Genomic DNA, 16,053 nt, shown 5'->3' with positions numbered 1-16,053 from the left:
CCTTCTTTTATGATTCTAAACTTGATTTTGTCATCAAATCTTGTTAGTTTTGACCCCAAGGTGGTGAAGTGCTAACCCCATTCACTTATAATAGGTTCACCAAAGTTTACGTTTCTCACGCCGGATCTCACCTGTACCGGGCGTGAGTCATTGTACACAACAAGTAAGTGGGGAGAGGACGTTTGGCTTTATTTTAAGGCTTGTTGTACATCATTCAATTGTATCTAAATTAGCCATGTCATCATGCAAACTATGTGTAGCTTAGTCATCCTCATATGATTATGACATGCGTGTGGTGTTTTACTTTCTCAATGCTAAATGATTGATGTGCTTACGTGATGAATGATGGAATCATTGTGCATGATGCATTATTAGACTAGATGTTGTAGTCGGCTTGAAAACGAGTGTATTGGTGGCTCATGGAATGGGACGCGATGACACTATGCAATAGTACTATGTCATATAGGAGCATACGGTTTAGGGTTATCATCTTCCCGTGCTACGACCCTTCCCAACAGGGGTTGAGGTGTTGGGTTACCATTTGGGGGGAAGCAGTGGTCGTGGTTGTTGGGTCACTGTGGCGGTTAGACATACGCCCGGATGGTAATTAGGATAGTCGGCAACCTCAGTGGTATATTCAAGAGGGTCAATCGTACTGCTTTTCAATTGCTGGAGTTAGCACCTTTACTTTCTGTCATTTACTTTTATGTTGAGAGCCGGTAGTTGGCATGTTTTACTTTTTCGAGTACTCACGGTGGGCCTTCTCCAACAGCCCTATAGGCGTATCGCGGGATGGAGTTCACAGCTCGTACTTGGAGTATACGAGCATTGTGGTTGTAGTAGCACTAAACCCAACACTTAATAATGTTGTTTAGGTGGATGTGATTTAAAATGAATTGCATAACATATAGTGCATATGGTTGTGATTGTTGTGTGGATTGTTGTGTGGTCCTTCTTTTCACTTACTGAGCTAGTGAGCTTATCCCACGTGCGCACCTCTTTTAGATGATTTTACAGGTCACCAGCCTGAAGATCAAGGGTCGGGTCCCACAGCTGAATTCCCCGAAGTGGATTGGTGGGTCCCCAAGGAATATGAGCACAGTACGGATTGCTCATGCGAGGGCTGTACTGTGAGACCGCAGCAGTGACGCCGTAAAGGGTCTTACTTTTTTATTCTTTTGATGACCCCTTTTTGTGTACTTGATACGTGAATTGTTATTCTTTTTGTGTAAATATCATACCTACGGGCCCACATGTATTTATCTATATACTACAATTTTGGTATCAAGTATATTGGGGGTATTTACAGGTAAATTAAGTCTTCCGCTGAACTTTTGAACGTTTATCTTAGATGTGTGTATGCTGTGGTTGGGTACTGTATCAGATGATCCTGGAAGGTTTGGGTTAACCGAAGTTAACCCGGTCACTGATCCTGTTCTGTGTGAACGGGGTGTGACACAATGGTACATCCCACGATCCCACCTGACCCTAGAACGAGCTTCACTCAAAAATTCCATGATGGCCAACCCACCCAAAAAGCAATTTATTTAAGATAAAGAATAAATTTTCCCCTCTCTCTCTCTCTCTCTCTCTCTCTCTCTCTCTCTCTCACAAAGGCATCATCCTTGCCATTCACTCTCTCTCCTTCTGATATATGGATCATAATCATCCTTGCCGTTCACTACTATTGGTTGGGTGTGGGGATTCCTTACCATGCTCCAGGCATAGTGATCCCTCTGTGCCCTTCAATTATATCTCAAGACATCAAAAAATCCTAACTTTTGAGATCTTTCGATCACCTAATTGATTATAAGCTTAATTGGTTTTGATAAGACCAACATTCTCATTACCTTCCCAACAAAAAAGGTGGAATATATATAGTAACATACGTAATTGATAGAAAGTGGGGGATATGGTAACTATTTGTGGCTTCTCTGCTAGCTCCCTACACCTTGTCAATGTTGGGATAAGAAGGATAACAGCCAGAAGGACACATATGTTAGCTTAAACATTCAACTTTTTGTTTTGGTAAAAGAAATTTTTTCAAGCTGTCTTGGCCCTCCTCCTTCCCCTATTAATGGTGAGAGAGAGGTATATTTTATTTTTTATTTTTTTGGGATAAAGGAGAGAGAGAGGGGTATATGTGGTGGCATTTTTTGCCTAGTTTTCAACTCCGTACCCTCCATTATATTAGTGGCTTTTTGTCCATCATGTTTAAAAAAAAAAAAAAAAAAAAAGATCAGATCGATCAAACACAACAGCAAATTACGAGGCTAACCCGACAGTTCCAAAATATCAATTGCAGCAACTATTTTAAACTGTGAAAACTGACCAAACCAATCAAAAGCAGGATTGAAATGATGGAGGACGAGAAAAGTTAAAGTAGTCCATTTTGCCTTACTGGGTTTAAAAAGAATGGTTACGGTAGTGGTTGTTTTCCGCAGCTGAAACTTGAAAGGTGCTATGGTTTCTTCAACGGGTACTGCAAAGCATGAAAAATGTATATCAGAGTCAATCAGACACATACATTCAGTCATTCACAACCCATTAATCAGGGTGATTCATCTGCATTAACTCTTCCAAATAATAACTCACATACACATACATTAAATATAGTTTCTCTTTTAGTTCAGCCTTCAATAACCCCCACTTCAATTTATATGAAAAAAAAGAAGAAAAAAGAGAGGAGATTCCACATGTACAAGCACAAAAGCCATACCTTGATGGATGAGAACAATAAACCCAAATTATTTTGGGATTGAGATTACAAACAATAATTTCAAGAGAAGTGAAGCAAATTCATTGATGGATGAGCAGAAACCAGATCAAGCAACAGCCAAAGCAAAGCTCCAACGGTTTTGTGTTTGGCCCATTCAATCCTGTTGTTATGCCTAAAGTAGGTGAAGCCAACAAAAATAATGTCAAAAGAGTTCAGGACTGGGAGAGCCTTGCTGTTGTAACCCGGCAGTCACTGAGAGGGGGGGTGAATCAGTGAGTCCAATTCCGACCCCTAAAAACTTGTCCGATGTCTGGCCAAGAAAAACCTGATATACCTGTCCCTGTTTGCACACAGTCGTATGCACACTCAACCTCTCATAGGCACTTCCAAGTGTACACACCCATTCCACATTCCACGCACTTCAATATAAAATACAAACAACAAGCACCCACAACACAGGGTTTTTACGAGGTTCGGCAATTTACCTACATCCCCGGAGTAGTGCCTGTAAAGGCTTCGTACCTACTCAATACACTACTTTTGACTGCACCCACAGTCGGGAGCACCCACACCCAATTTTCTCAAGCCGAAGCTGAGATGGCACTCGTAGTGCCGATACAATGTGTAGCACCCACTACACGGGAGCACCCACTCCCGGTGCTTAGCACCCACTAAGCACACAATAAATAATACACTTAAATTGGGCTTATATCAATGCCCTACAGTCAAGCTCTGCCTAGCATATGCATCCACAACTAGCTAGTATGCTTACAGTTCATCCACAACTAACCTAGTATGTATAGATTCATCCACAACTAACCCTAACATACATACATACATGTAATGTAAAATCACAGGTTAGAGAATCTCACAACCGATTGCCTGGGATGACTGGAAACTTGTATTGACAAGTCTGGTGCTCACACCTTCTCTCTCCTTGGCTTCTTGCTCTTCAAAGCAAACACATCCTTGCTTTCTTCTCTTCTTCCTTGGCTTTGAGTTAATATACCATTAACACACTTCAACCACCTCTTTTACCTCCTTTAATTGCCTAAGAACATTTATCATCAAGAATGTATGTTCATTCAAGGACCAACAAAGAGGGGGAAGCTTCTCCTACCAAAACCGTAGCCTTCTTTCACTCAAAACCCATTTTTCTTGCTTCCATGGTGTAGGGCTTGAAAAAACGAAGAAGCTGCAACTTGGTTCACCCAAATCCGACTTAAAATGAGGGAGATATGACCTTTTGAAGTTGGAGCAATAAGATAGCCTGAAATGGAATTTTCGTAGGGGTGGCGTAGGCTACACCAGCGGCGCGCGCAACAGGGGCGAAATCTGACCGTAGATCTCATATAAAAGATCTTATAATCCAAGCCGTCCGATTAAACCAATGGACAACAGATCCAAACCGTTAGATTTGAATCTCGATTACGCCATCATGACCTAGGCGCTGACATCGTCAGAAGTGTTGTCGATCTATAATTGGCTGATTTTCCGGATTTTAAGGGAGCTTGTCTCCCACTCACAAAGTGAAAAGGATTATTGACCGTTGGATCCGAATCCTCCATGTTGGCTTTAATCAGATTTCATGAGATCATTAAGATCGGAATCCTTTTTATACCTTCTATACACGCGCGAAACACAATAACATACCTTGATATAGTGTAGCGCCAGTGCATCAAGAATTATGTATCTAACCAATCAAATCCCACGCGCAAGTATCTATCTCGTCCATATCACACCAAAATCTCAGCAGCCTTTGGATGGGCATCAAGCCTACGTGGTCGAATCTTGACCATCCATTTCACTTCCCTTTACTCCTCTTTATTACAATCAAGCCCCTGCCTCCATATGTTTCAGTGCTTAAAGACCCCTTGCAACTCAGACCTTCAAAATCTTTAAATTTCACAAAAGCCCCTCGAATTTCAAAAATAAATTCCGAAAAATCCACCCAACACCGAGAGCATCTGATGGATTTTCGGTTTGGATTTTCGAACCGACTTTACGGAAACACTTATAACTTTTTCATACGATATCCGATCGAGATGAAACGAAGTGCGTTGTAATCGTAACTGGATGCTCTACGACTTTTCAGAAGACTCAATCATCTGAATCATCCATATAAAAAGACCAAAATGCCCCTACACCTTTCCAATGACGTATCTTTCTCATACGGAATCGGAATGCAATGAAATCAGAACCATTGGAAAGATTGTATTTTTGTCGTATTGTTACATGTAGAACGCTTCCTTTAAAAAATTCATCTTCAATGCCGAAACTACCCTCGACTACCACAAATACCGTAACTTCTTCATACGGTATCAGAATGTGACGAAATCAAATGCACTGGACTAGGTAAATTACAATCTATCTTTTTCATGAAGAATCGATCTTCCAAAAATGTCATTTTCACTGCCGAAAATGCCCTCGATCGTAAATAGGCCAATTTTGCCAGTTTTGACCCAGAAACCCGCACCACCTATTAATGATGTATTAAACCACTCCATGCATACCAAGCTGCTCTGTTATCTCATCGGTGACGCTGGACACTGCCATGTCATCATTTTCATCCATGTCACCCAAACTGGCCACGTCATCACCGCCACGTGGCCGAGTTGCCAACAATGACAACCATAAAACAACACTTGCCTCTTCTTATCACCCTCAATATCACAACCAATGTACCCTCTTTTGAAAATTACCAGTTATGTTAAGTTTACTTGCCATTGTATTTCAGTACTATTTGACTGAGTCATCTGTGTTTGGGATCAAGCTAAGTGCCCTATATCAGCAATCCATTAGTTTTGCATTATGCTTCTTTGCTTATATCCCATGTTATTTGGTGATCCAACAATTGAAAATTCTCCAATCAAGATCGCATAACTGTGAAAAAGTACTGAAAAAGTCCTTGAAACTATTTTTGAAAATTAAAAATTCCTGAGATTCCAAAAGCAGTGAACCATAGGAACTTTAACAAACTTTGGAATGTAATACATTAAAAAAAAAAAGAAGAAAAAGAACATAAAAAGATGAGTGGGGATGTAAAACCGTACCTGTATTATCACAGAGAAACAATTAATGTAGCAGTGAGATAGAGATAGGAGTCCAATAATGGGACAAACAAATTAAAATAGTAAAAGACATAAAATTCTACCACAGTAAGTTAGAGTTTCCAAAAGAGAAATAGAACGCTTTCAAGCCAGTACCGTCTAACCTTACTTCCCCAACCTTTTTTTCTTATACTAAAAATACATGTTCCTTATCAAAGCTTCTTAGGAGCTTTGAGAGAGAGAGAGAGAGAGTTTTAATTAAAAAAGGAAAGTGCATAAAATCTTGTGAGAGTGAGAGGCAGAAAGAGTTATAATAAAAATAGGAAAGTGGATAATGGCAAAATCGTGTGAAAGTAGAAGAGGGGAGAGAGAAATTATAGTAATTAAGTATTATAAAAATATAATAATATTAAGGGTACCAGTAAATTAAAAAAATAAAAAATAATTGAAATAAGAGATAATGAAGAAGGAAGGACAATATTGTCAAGTGAAAGATTTGCCACTTCGTGCTTTTATATAATAGTATGATATATATATATATATTCATAATAAAAAAACAAAAAAAAAAAACACACACACACAAAGTTACAAATTACTTGTCATGAGAAGAACATCTTAAAGCAAACATTCAAACAATACAAATAACCCCAAGTATTATGGTAAACAAAGAGGAGATCACCCTAAAAAACACAAATAATCCAAAAAAAGTCAATTATTTGTCATGACAAACAAAGAGATCATCTTAATAAGGCAAACAATTCGAATATCTCGAAACCCTTGTCATGTTAGACAAAGAAGAGAACATCCTAAGAAAAAAAAAAAATCCAAAGTCAACATCAGGGGCAAAACCAGGGCCGGGTTCTGAGCGGGCTAAAGACATCAACCCTTATCTGCCTTGACCCTGACTCTGAGTCAGAAATTTCAGAGCCGAGCTAGCCCTCAGGGCCAAAATTTTAGGGTCGATATTTGTTCGAGATCAAAGTGGGCTAAGGGTGGGTTTGGGCCGTCAGGGCCAAACTTGCACCCCTAGTTGTAACCAAATATATCTTAACCAGGAAAAAAAAAAGGCTTGTAATTTGCCCATACTCCTAGTTTTCTTGTATCTTCTTTGATGGTTGTTTTGTCCCCTTCCCTTTCTTCTTACTTTGTCAGGGCCTTGGCCTGTGGTTAGTCTAGTGGCTTGGTTTTGTATTTTCTTTTTCTTTTCTTTTTTTTAATATTTTTTCATTTAAAAAAGAAAAACCTGCATCCATCCCATTTGCTCAAAAGCCCACAATGGGCCCGCTGTTATCTACTGCGAAGGGTGTAAACCTAGCCCATCACTGGTCAATGGTCTCAACCCTTGATACATTCCTTACCAAAAAAAAAAAAAGAAAACCCTTGATACATTTGAACCCATGGAAGGCATGTGATCCTTGGTCAGTGTTGGAGTTACTCTCATTGAGCAGGCTGGATTGACTCTAGTAACATAAGATTGACAAACTACCAATCAGCATAGTTTTCAAATTTTTGGAGAGGTGAGTCTCCAACACAACATATAATAGAGAACTTCGAAGGAGCTTACAGAACAAATTAGGAAAACTAGAATTGAAAACAAGAAATCCAAAATTGAAGAAGTAAGAGAGAAACTTGATCTCTTAACAAGGCTTAGTGGCCTTCTTGAAGAGGGTATCAGCTAGCAAAACCTCTCAGAATTTTATGTCAAAAGACTTGACTCCAGTTTTAGAAACGATGTTGGGAGTTATTCATGTTCTATTTATTTTGTTTTGGTTCCTCTTACACATTGGTGCAATGGTAAGGTTGTTTCATTGTGACCATGTGGTTACAGATTCGAATCTGGAAATAGCCTTTCTACTCCAAAGCTGAAGTTAAGTTGTATACATTATGACCCTTCCCATACTCTACAGCAACGAGAACCTAGTTACTGAATACAATTCTCTTTTTTTTTTCTCCAAGACATTGTTTGTTGATTAGAAGGGGCAGGTGCAGAGAACCTTGAGTTAGTGGTGGAGATACGAGAGAATTAGTATAGAAAGTTACTTTTGCTTCCTTTCTTCCTTAATGGATAGTGATGGTTATCCATGCTGAAGTTAGAGCCATTGGCTATGCTATCACCTAGGGATTTGTCACTTTGTTATTGAATGTGACTGTAACATAGTTGTGTGGGGGGCAGTGGTGATGTGCCTCCTTGGTCTTATCATGGATGGCACCATCGAATTTCTATATTTTGAGAATGTTGGATTCCTTTGAAATTATTCATGTGCTTATGAAGGTAAAAGTGCTAGTGGTGGTGGTCTTGCTTGCTTTAGATATGATTTCATAAGATGCACTTTAGTTCCTCGTTTTTTAACACCTCAATAATAAGTTCTTTGATAGTTTGGTTAAAACATTTTCCAAGGCATCTCCCGGTGACTCTTCTTTCAACCAAAATCACACAATTGAGATGTGATTGACGAAGAAAAATAGAAAAAAGTAAAAAGATTATCTGGCCATTTTAAACTTCCATATGTATGTTGTATTGCTTGGATGTATGAAAATGAAAGTATGAACTGAGTCGAGTCTTTTGACATAAATAATAAAATGAGGAAAAAAGAAAGCTCTTCGCTTACATGACCTTTGTACCAACGTGGGGGATAATCAGGAGACGCACATGGGTGTCGATAAGGAGTGAAATTTCTGTATTTCACAGGTATAGGGTGTCATTTAGTCCTTTTATGTCTGGGCATAGGAGCCACACAAACAAGAAACGTTCTTTCACCTCTAAAATAAATATTAAAAACTACATCATTCACAGGTCTTTAGGTTTTCGATCAAGAAAAGATATTTAGGTGATGAAGAAAAGAACAAACTACCTATTCATATGCTTCTCAGCCTGGGCATAGATGTTGCAAATTGATCACCTTATGTTCCCTATTGGATGCCTTGGCGTAAGCTCCCATAGGCCCTGATTGGAATTTTTTTTTCTAGAAATATATAAATGGATTGTGAAGCTGACAAATTTGTTAGGTTAACATTAACATTTCTGCATGATGAAAGATTGTCACGTTAGAGCTGTCATATGTTTTAAGTTTTAGGTTTCATTTATATGCCCCACTCCAATTTCGCCCCAAAAAATGAAATGAAGAAAACTAGGCTGAAGTAGTCAAAAAGAGTTATGAATACATTCTTGTTAATAATTTTTCTTTCTCCCTTGGATAGATAAATCAAATTGTAGCTAAAAGGAAAAACAGATACAATCTAAGGGATCTACTGCTGCACTTAAAAAATACTTGGCACAAGATTTTGAATATTTTGAAAATATTTACAACCTTCTAAACTGAGGTCAAGATCCCCCAAGACTCAGAGGTCTTTAATCTTAAGGAGAGAAGGCTCAACTAAAACCACATAACACACCGATTTAAAAAAATAAAAATAAAGAATCATAAGCCACCACATTGTTATAGCAAACAATAATAAATACAAAAAATAAACAAACACAGAGATTTAACGAGGTTCACACACTGATGTGGTGTGTTACGTCTTTGGACGAAGAAGAAGATGTTTCACTATGTAGAAGAGAGATTACATCCAAACATCGACGAGAAAACTCACTCTGAAACCCTAGCTCGAAAAAACCTCAAATTATAATTGCTTGCTCAACAAGACGATAGTACATTATATACTCATCCAAGTCATGAGCCCATCCATCGGGTCACTTTCGATCGGATCGCCATCGTAATATGTCAGAGCAAGTCATTCTTCAAAACAAGTTAAGAATTTGAGACAAACTTAACAACAAATAGGCTCAAATTGGGGTATTACTCCTCTCAACCCGCATAGAATGAACTTCTCATTTCTGAACTAGAAAGATGTTTAATTTCTAGCGGATTTAAACCCCTTGGATATATTAGTTCAGTGTTGGTCCTCAATGTCCACTTTGATATCTATAATAATGCATGACAAAAGTCTTTGTTTTATTTAAGAAAATTTTGAAGTTTCTCCCCTTCTAAATGTGGGCAATCGTTGCGTAAAACACCAATTTAGCAATATTCCCAATCAAAGCCCCCTTGAAATTCTCACGAATCCACTATGTTTCCAAAAAAAATGTCTACCCTAGGTCTTCTAGAAGGAGAACATATATATACTCAATATCTCTCAATATATTTATTTATTTTTGATAAAAGAACACAGAAAAATAAGTTGCCTCTATTCTCTATTCTCGCCCAACATAAAATGCAATATGAAGAAACCAGTACCTTACATATTTGAATCTGATCCTTCTTCTTGTTAATAATTTATCTAAACTTAATAGTGAAACAGATTCGCATAGTAGATGTTGTTTGGTTTGGACAATTGTTTAATAATTAATACAACCCTAATAGTGAAACAGATTCGCATAGTAGATGTTGTTTGGTTTGGACAATTGTTAATAATTAATGTAACACTAATAGTGAAACAGATTGGCATAATGGATATCGTTATTTGGACAATTGTTAATAATTAATGTAAACTTAATAGTGAAACAGATTCGCACAAGGGATGTCTTTTAGTTTCAACAAGGCTTTATTGAGTTAATACATATGACAAATGTTTTTTGGGTGTGACACAGGGACCATGCCTGACACAAGGCATGCATTCAAAGAGGGGCACATGTGCATGTGTTTTCTAAGGGTCTGTTTGATAACATTTCTACTGTTTCTGTTTCAAGAAACGACAGAAACATAAATTTCCTTTTCTAGAAACAGAAACGGAATTGAAGGTGTTTGATAAGTCATGTTTTTAGAAGTTAATGATAACCAGTGAAAGAATTGCCACAAGTTGTTTCCAGAAATGGCGAAACAAGTTGAACTTGTTTCGCATCGCCTGGGTCGTTTCTTGAACCATAAATAAGTAAAAATTTATATTTCTATTTCTAAAAATAAGTGAAACGAAACAGTTTTATCAAACGCTTTTTGCTCCGTTTCTGCTGTTTCTGGAAACAGAAACGGCAGAAACGTGTTTCTTGAAAAGTTATCAAACGGGCCCTAAGTGGCCCTTATGTCCCACCAAGAAAACTTTGTTCCATATTCATATTACATACATGTGCCATTCTCACAATATATGTAATTGTTAGCCCCTTCACCAGAATGGGGCTAATGAGTGTATGTACAGAGACATATAAATGAAAGGCAAAAGAATGGTCCTCATGCAACCCTTGTATCAACGCTAGCCAATGAAGGGACACATGGGCATTAAGATAGGGTGGGTATTTGGGTTTTATAGAGATGGAGGCATAATTTCGTTTCCAATGTGTCTGGACGCAAGGGCCACCTAATTGATGATCATTCTTTTGCCAACAAATGAATGCGATTTTAATTTTAAAAGAGGTGAGGTTGTAAGTTGTAACTTCCCAATCTCACATGGCAATGTTCTATTTCCCAAAAAACAAAAAGGAAAAAAAGAAGCGCAAAATGCAACTTGGATCCTACGCTTAGATACAAATTGGAGAAAATGACCGTTCCACCTCTCATGAAAGATTAAAATCCCACCCTTGCTAATATTTTTACATATTTCTACGAACACTCCCATTGGCCGTGCTGATAAGAGCCACACTACCTTCATGGAACTCTCCCCCAAAAATAAAAGTCAAAGAATTTGGCTTAGTGTCACGAGAATCTTGACAGATGAAACGTCAAGATTCCAATACAATGGCGGAGGTGGGAAGTAGAAATCTTTAACTTTCAGACACTGATTGATGCCTTGACCGAAGGAGCATTAATATCGTGACTACAGCTCCAATTGTTTAGTGTTGGGAGAAGAGATGCCATTATCTCTCACTGAAGCTTCTCTCCATGAACCTTACAAATACCAGTCTTTCTTCTCAATACTCTACACAAAACTGCCACAGTAGAACAGTACAAGACATGGAGAGTCTTAAAGAAGGAAGCAACCAACTTGAAAGTATACTATCAGACACCCAGTTGCCCCGCTTCAAACGCCTCTGGTTAGCTTCATTGATAGAGCTGAAGCTCCTTTTCTACATCGCTGCCCCTTCAGTGTTAGTCTACATGATCAACTATCTCATGTCCATGTCCACCCAAATCTTCTCCGGCCACCTGGGTAACCTCGAGCTCGCCGCCTCCTCCCTCGGCAACGCCGGCATCCAAGTCTTCACCTATGGCGTCCTCGTACGTCATTAACACATCCATTCTTCATTACTCTCTCTCTCTCTCTCTCTCTCTCTCTTGAAAATCATATGTGGTGATTGCAATGGTATAGTGAGCATCGGGTGGTTGAGAGTCTCTTAGGATGCATGCCCAAATATTCTCAGCCATATGATGCACACCGCATCTCACCGCTCAATGCAGAAGATGTGTAGTCCTCTCTCTCTCTCTCTCTCTAAAGTTTAATTCATATATACTTTTGTTCAGCTGGGAATGGGGAGTGCAGTGGAGACCCTGTGTGGGCAAGCTTACGGTGCATCAAAGTATGACATGCTAGGGATATACCTTCAGAGATCAACGGTTCTTCTAATGCTGACAGGGGTCCCACTCACTGTGATCTACATCTTCTCCAAGCCAATATTGATACTTCTTGGCCAGTCATCAAGGATAGCCTCAGCCGCTGCCACGTTCGTGTACGGTCTGATCCCACAGATCTTCGCGTACGCAGCCAACTTTCCCATGCAGAAATTCTTGCAATCACAGAGCATTGTGGCCCCCAGCGCCTACATATCGATGGTTACCCTGCTTGTGCATCTGTTGATAAGCTGGGTGGTGGTGTACAAGATCGGGCTTGGGTTGTTAGGGGCTTCATTGGTGTTGAGCTTGTCGTGGTGGATCATAGTGGTGGCCCAGTTCATATATATCGCTAAGAGTGAACGGTGCAAGCACACTTGGACCGGGTTCAGTCTCCAAGCCTTCTCCGGGTTACCCGATTTCTTTAAGTTATCGGCTTCTTCAGCAGTGATGCTGTGCTTGGAGACTTGGTACTTTCAGATTCTGGTTTTGCTTGCTGGGTTGTTCCATAACCCGCAATTGGCTTTGGATTCTCTCTCTATCTGGTAAGTGAAAACTGAAAACTTTCTTGGTTCTTTCATAGATCATCGTCAATATTCCTTTTCCTTAAGAAAATGAGATGGTTCGTTTAAGGGTGTCAAAAGTGAACCAAATCTGAAAATCTAAACCAAAACCAACCGTTTAAAGTTAAGAAGAATTGGAATTGATTGATTCGGTTCTTGTTTTGATAATTAATTTTGAGTCTGGTTCCGGTTCAATTGTGAATAGAAAATGGAAAACTTTCTATTCTAAATTGATGAATCGAATGGGAACCAACTAAACCGTAAATTGAAAAATAAAATGGAAACCAAATCGAACATTGGTTGGACCAATCAAAAACCATTACACCACAAAAATCTTCAATTTCGAGAGTTTAGATTTCTGGTGTGTTCTAGGGTTTTGAATATGTTGATTGCAGCTTAACCTTTTAAGGCTTCTGAAGTTAATCTCATCTTCCTCAATGCTATTACAATACTTACAGGAATGGATTCAAATCAAAATTGAATTCAAACTAAACAACCAAGCAAGATTCAATTCAGATAGCCAAAATTGAAAATCGGAAGCAAATAGTATTCAGTTTGATTAACCCCAACAGGGTAGCTGAGTTGGCCAGGGATTTTTAATTTAGGAAGCATGCGGTTCTGAGTTAAACTCCTCTTAGCTCCTTGGGGCCACTCACATGGGACTATGGGAGTTTTCAGTGCTTTTCATTGCTTTTGGTGAAAATTGAATGATTCTCATTTAACCCTGATATGATCGATTCATGCGGTTGTGGGGTCAGTATGGACCCGCAAGACTAGTCAGGCTGAAGGCCTAAATACCTGTCATTAAAAAAAATAAAAAAAAAATAAAAAATAAAAGAGGTATTCAATTTTATTTTGGTTTAATGCCTATTTCATTGTGAATCAAACCGAAATCGAACCGATGTTGATTTGTTTTTTTTCTTTTTCCTTTTCTTTTACATGTTATTATATTTACTACCAAATAAATTAAAACATATTTCGTTTATGGTAAACTAAAGTGTAATATATGATGTGCAGCATGACAATAAGTGGGTGGGTTTTCATGATCTCGGTTGGATTCAATGCAGCTGCAAGGTTGGTCTTTTTCCCCTTATATTTATCCTTTTAGATTGGTAATTTTCAAGGAATTAAAATGGTTTTTACATGCCCCTAGTGATAGGGACCCATTTCCATACGCCCCATTAATCTTTTGCCTCGTAGAAAACTTATATGGATATCTTGGTCATTATTGAATAAAGATGATCGAGATGATCGAGATAGATCACATGTCAAATTTTAAAGTCTATCAAATACAATCTACTATTGTGCGCTTTTCATGTTTTGATAGTGTAAGGGTGAGCAACGAGCTTGGAGCCGGAAATCCAAATTCAGCTGCATTCTCAGTGATCATGGTGACTTCCATATCATTCATAATTGCAGTGATGCTTGCAGTAGTTGTGTTGGTGCTGCGACACTTCATTAGCTATGCCTTCACCACCGGAGAAATTGTTGCCAATGCAGTCTCTGAGCTCTGCCCCTTGTTGGCCGTCCATATTATCCTCAACGGAATCCAACCTGTTCTCTCAGGTATCCCACTCTATTTTTAATATAACAAAAGCTAAGATAATCGGTGTGTGCAAAATTACCATACCACTCTCATGAATAAAAAATCTCATTCAAACAGATGCCCCTACACGTGCTCTCATTGTCCCCTGCAATGATCTCCTGCCTTTGTATCTAATAGATTTTGTTTTTCTGTTTATGAAGGTGTGGCTGTTGGGTGTGGTTGGCAAAAATTTGTGGCGTATGTTAATGTGGGATGTTACTACGTTGTTGGGATCCCTTTAGGGACTCTTCTCGGTTTTAAGTTCAACTTTGGGGCTAAGGTAAATATGAATGCTTAAAAGTTTGAATTCCTTAATCCAACTTAAAGTGAGCATATGTTAAACAAGAATAGCTCACTAATACAAACATGTTTGGGCCTTATTTGATTGTAGGGAATATGGTGTGGGATGATAGGTGGGACTACAATGCAGACCATCATTTTGCTGTGGATGACATATCAAACAGATTGGAAAATAGAAGTAAGTCTCTCAATTATCTTTATTCCTAGTGATTTGTTTGATCTAGACACAGGAGTGCACAAAAAGATCACACTACTCCTGCTCTCATGCGTAAAAGATGCTTTTATGCACGCACCCTCCTATTGGTCCCATGCGTTAGTGTTGTCTACACCAGATTGACAGGATTTTTTCTCCCAATCAGTTATTTTTAAGTCGGACAAGTGTTTTCTGTCTGAGAACGGCCCTTGCGCTCAAACATAGGGGCTCGCACCCCAAGAATAGAACATGATCATTGTGGAAAATGGGCTCTATCAGGAAGAGAGAATTTTGTCCCTTCTAAGTCTTATAATTAATCATTTCAAGCACTTTTGCAAAAAAATTGCATTCACACACGATTTGTATTTAGGGGGTCTATGCATTCATATCTTTTGTAGGGAAGAAAATTTTCACCTATTACTCTCCTATGATTTCAACAATATTAGACTAGTTCCCCTATTGAGATACATTTCCAAGTTAATTATTTAAATCATTATTTCATAACACTACCATATATTATTTGATGATTATATGTGTTTAAAAATGCACGCATATTTTGGTCGCATTTTGATAGGTGGAGAAAGCCAAGAAACGCTTGGCCAAATGGAAATTAATGGAAGCAACACCAGAAAAGGCGTGAGAGAAGATTTAAAGAGACCTAATTGCATCAAGCTAGCAACAACAACACAAGCTACTATCCATCTCTCTAAGTCTCTAGACCACGATATGAAGGCCATGGCACCAATAATTGTAAGCTTCATTTCTTGTTTTAAGCAACAATTAATTGAAGTCAAGTGCTACAAGGTTAGCTAAAATATTCACAATGGAAATATGGGTCTCTTTTAATTACTCACTTGGTGGCAAAACTGAGTTCCGTTTCCGATCCCTACTAACTCTAACTAGGGAAAACAACATAATGTGTAATAAAAATATGTAGGCATGCTAGCGGGTGACCTTGGAATCTTACATGCCAGCAAAATTTTAGCTATTGGATTTGATTAACTTAAATAAAACCTCTTGAATTAAGAGGAAAAGATCCAAATCGTCTCCACTACTGTGCTACACATTTTCTTTCCCTTCTTTCTTTCTCCTAGCTCCCCTGCAACTAACCCGTGCGGCTACTCGACTTGAGTTTTGAGAACTCTACATTTGCCCCTCTCTCTCTCT

General features: G+C 38.6%; 1 protein-coding gene across 1 annotated transcript; it reads left to right on the top strand.

The window, feature by feature from the left end:
• Positions 1-11,640: 11,640 nt before the first annotated feature.
• Positions 11,641-15,823, top strand: LOC122067025 (protein DETOXIFICATION 40-like). Its single transcript, XM_042630874.1, has 7 exons — positions 11,641-11,915; positions 12,159-12,790; positions 13,826-13,882; positions 14,136-14,374; positions 14,555-14,673; positions 14,785-14,871; positions 15,461-15,823. The coding sequence occupies exons 1-7, from the start codon at positions 11,652-11,654 to the stop codon at positions 15,524-15,526; spliced, it is 1,464 nt and encodes a 487-aa protein (XP_042486808.1). The 5' UTR covers positions 11,641-11,651; the 3' UTR covers positions 15,527-15,823.
• The last annotated feature ends 230 nt before the right edge of the window (positions 15,824-16,053 follow it).

Source organism: Macadamia integrifolia, unplaced genomic scaffold (assembly GCF_013358625.1).
Source record: "Macadamia integrifolia cultivar HAES 741 unplaced genomic scaffold, SCU_Mint_v3 scaffold2674, whole genome shotgun sequence".
NCBI lineage: Eukaryota > Viridiplantae > Streptophyta > Magnoliopsida > Proteales > Proteaceae > Macadamia > Macadamia integrifolia.
This window is presented reverse-complemented; position numbering and strand designations above follow the sequence as displayed.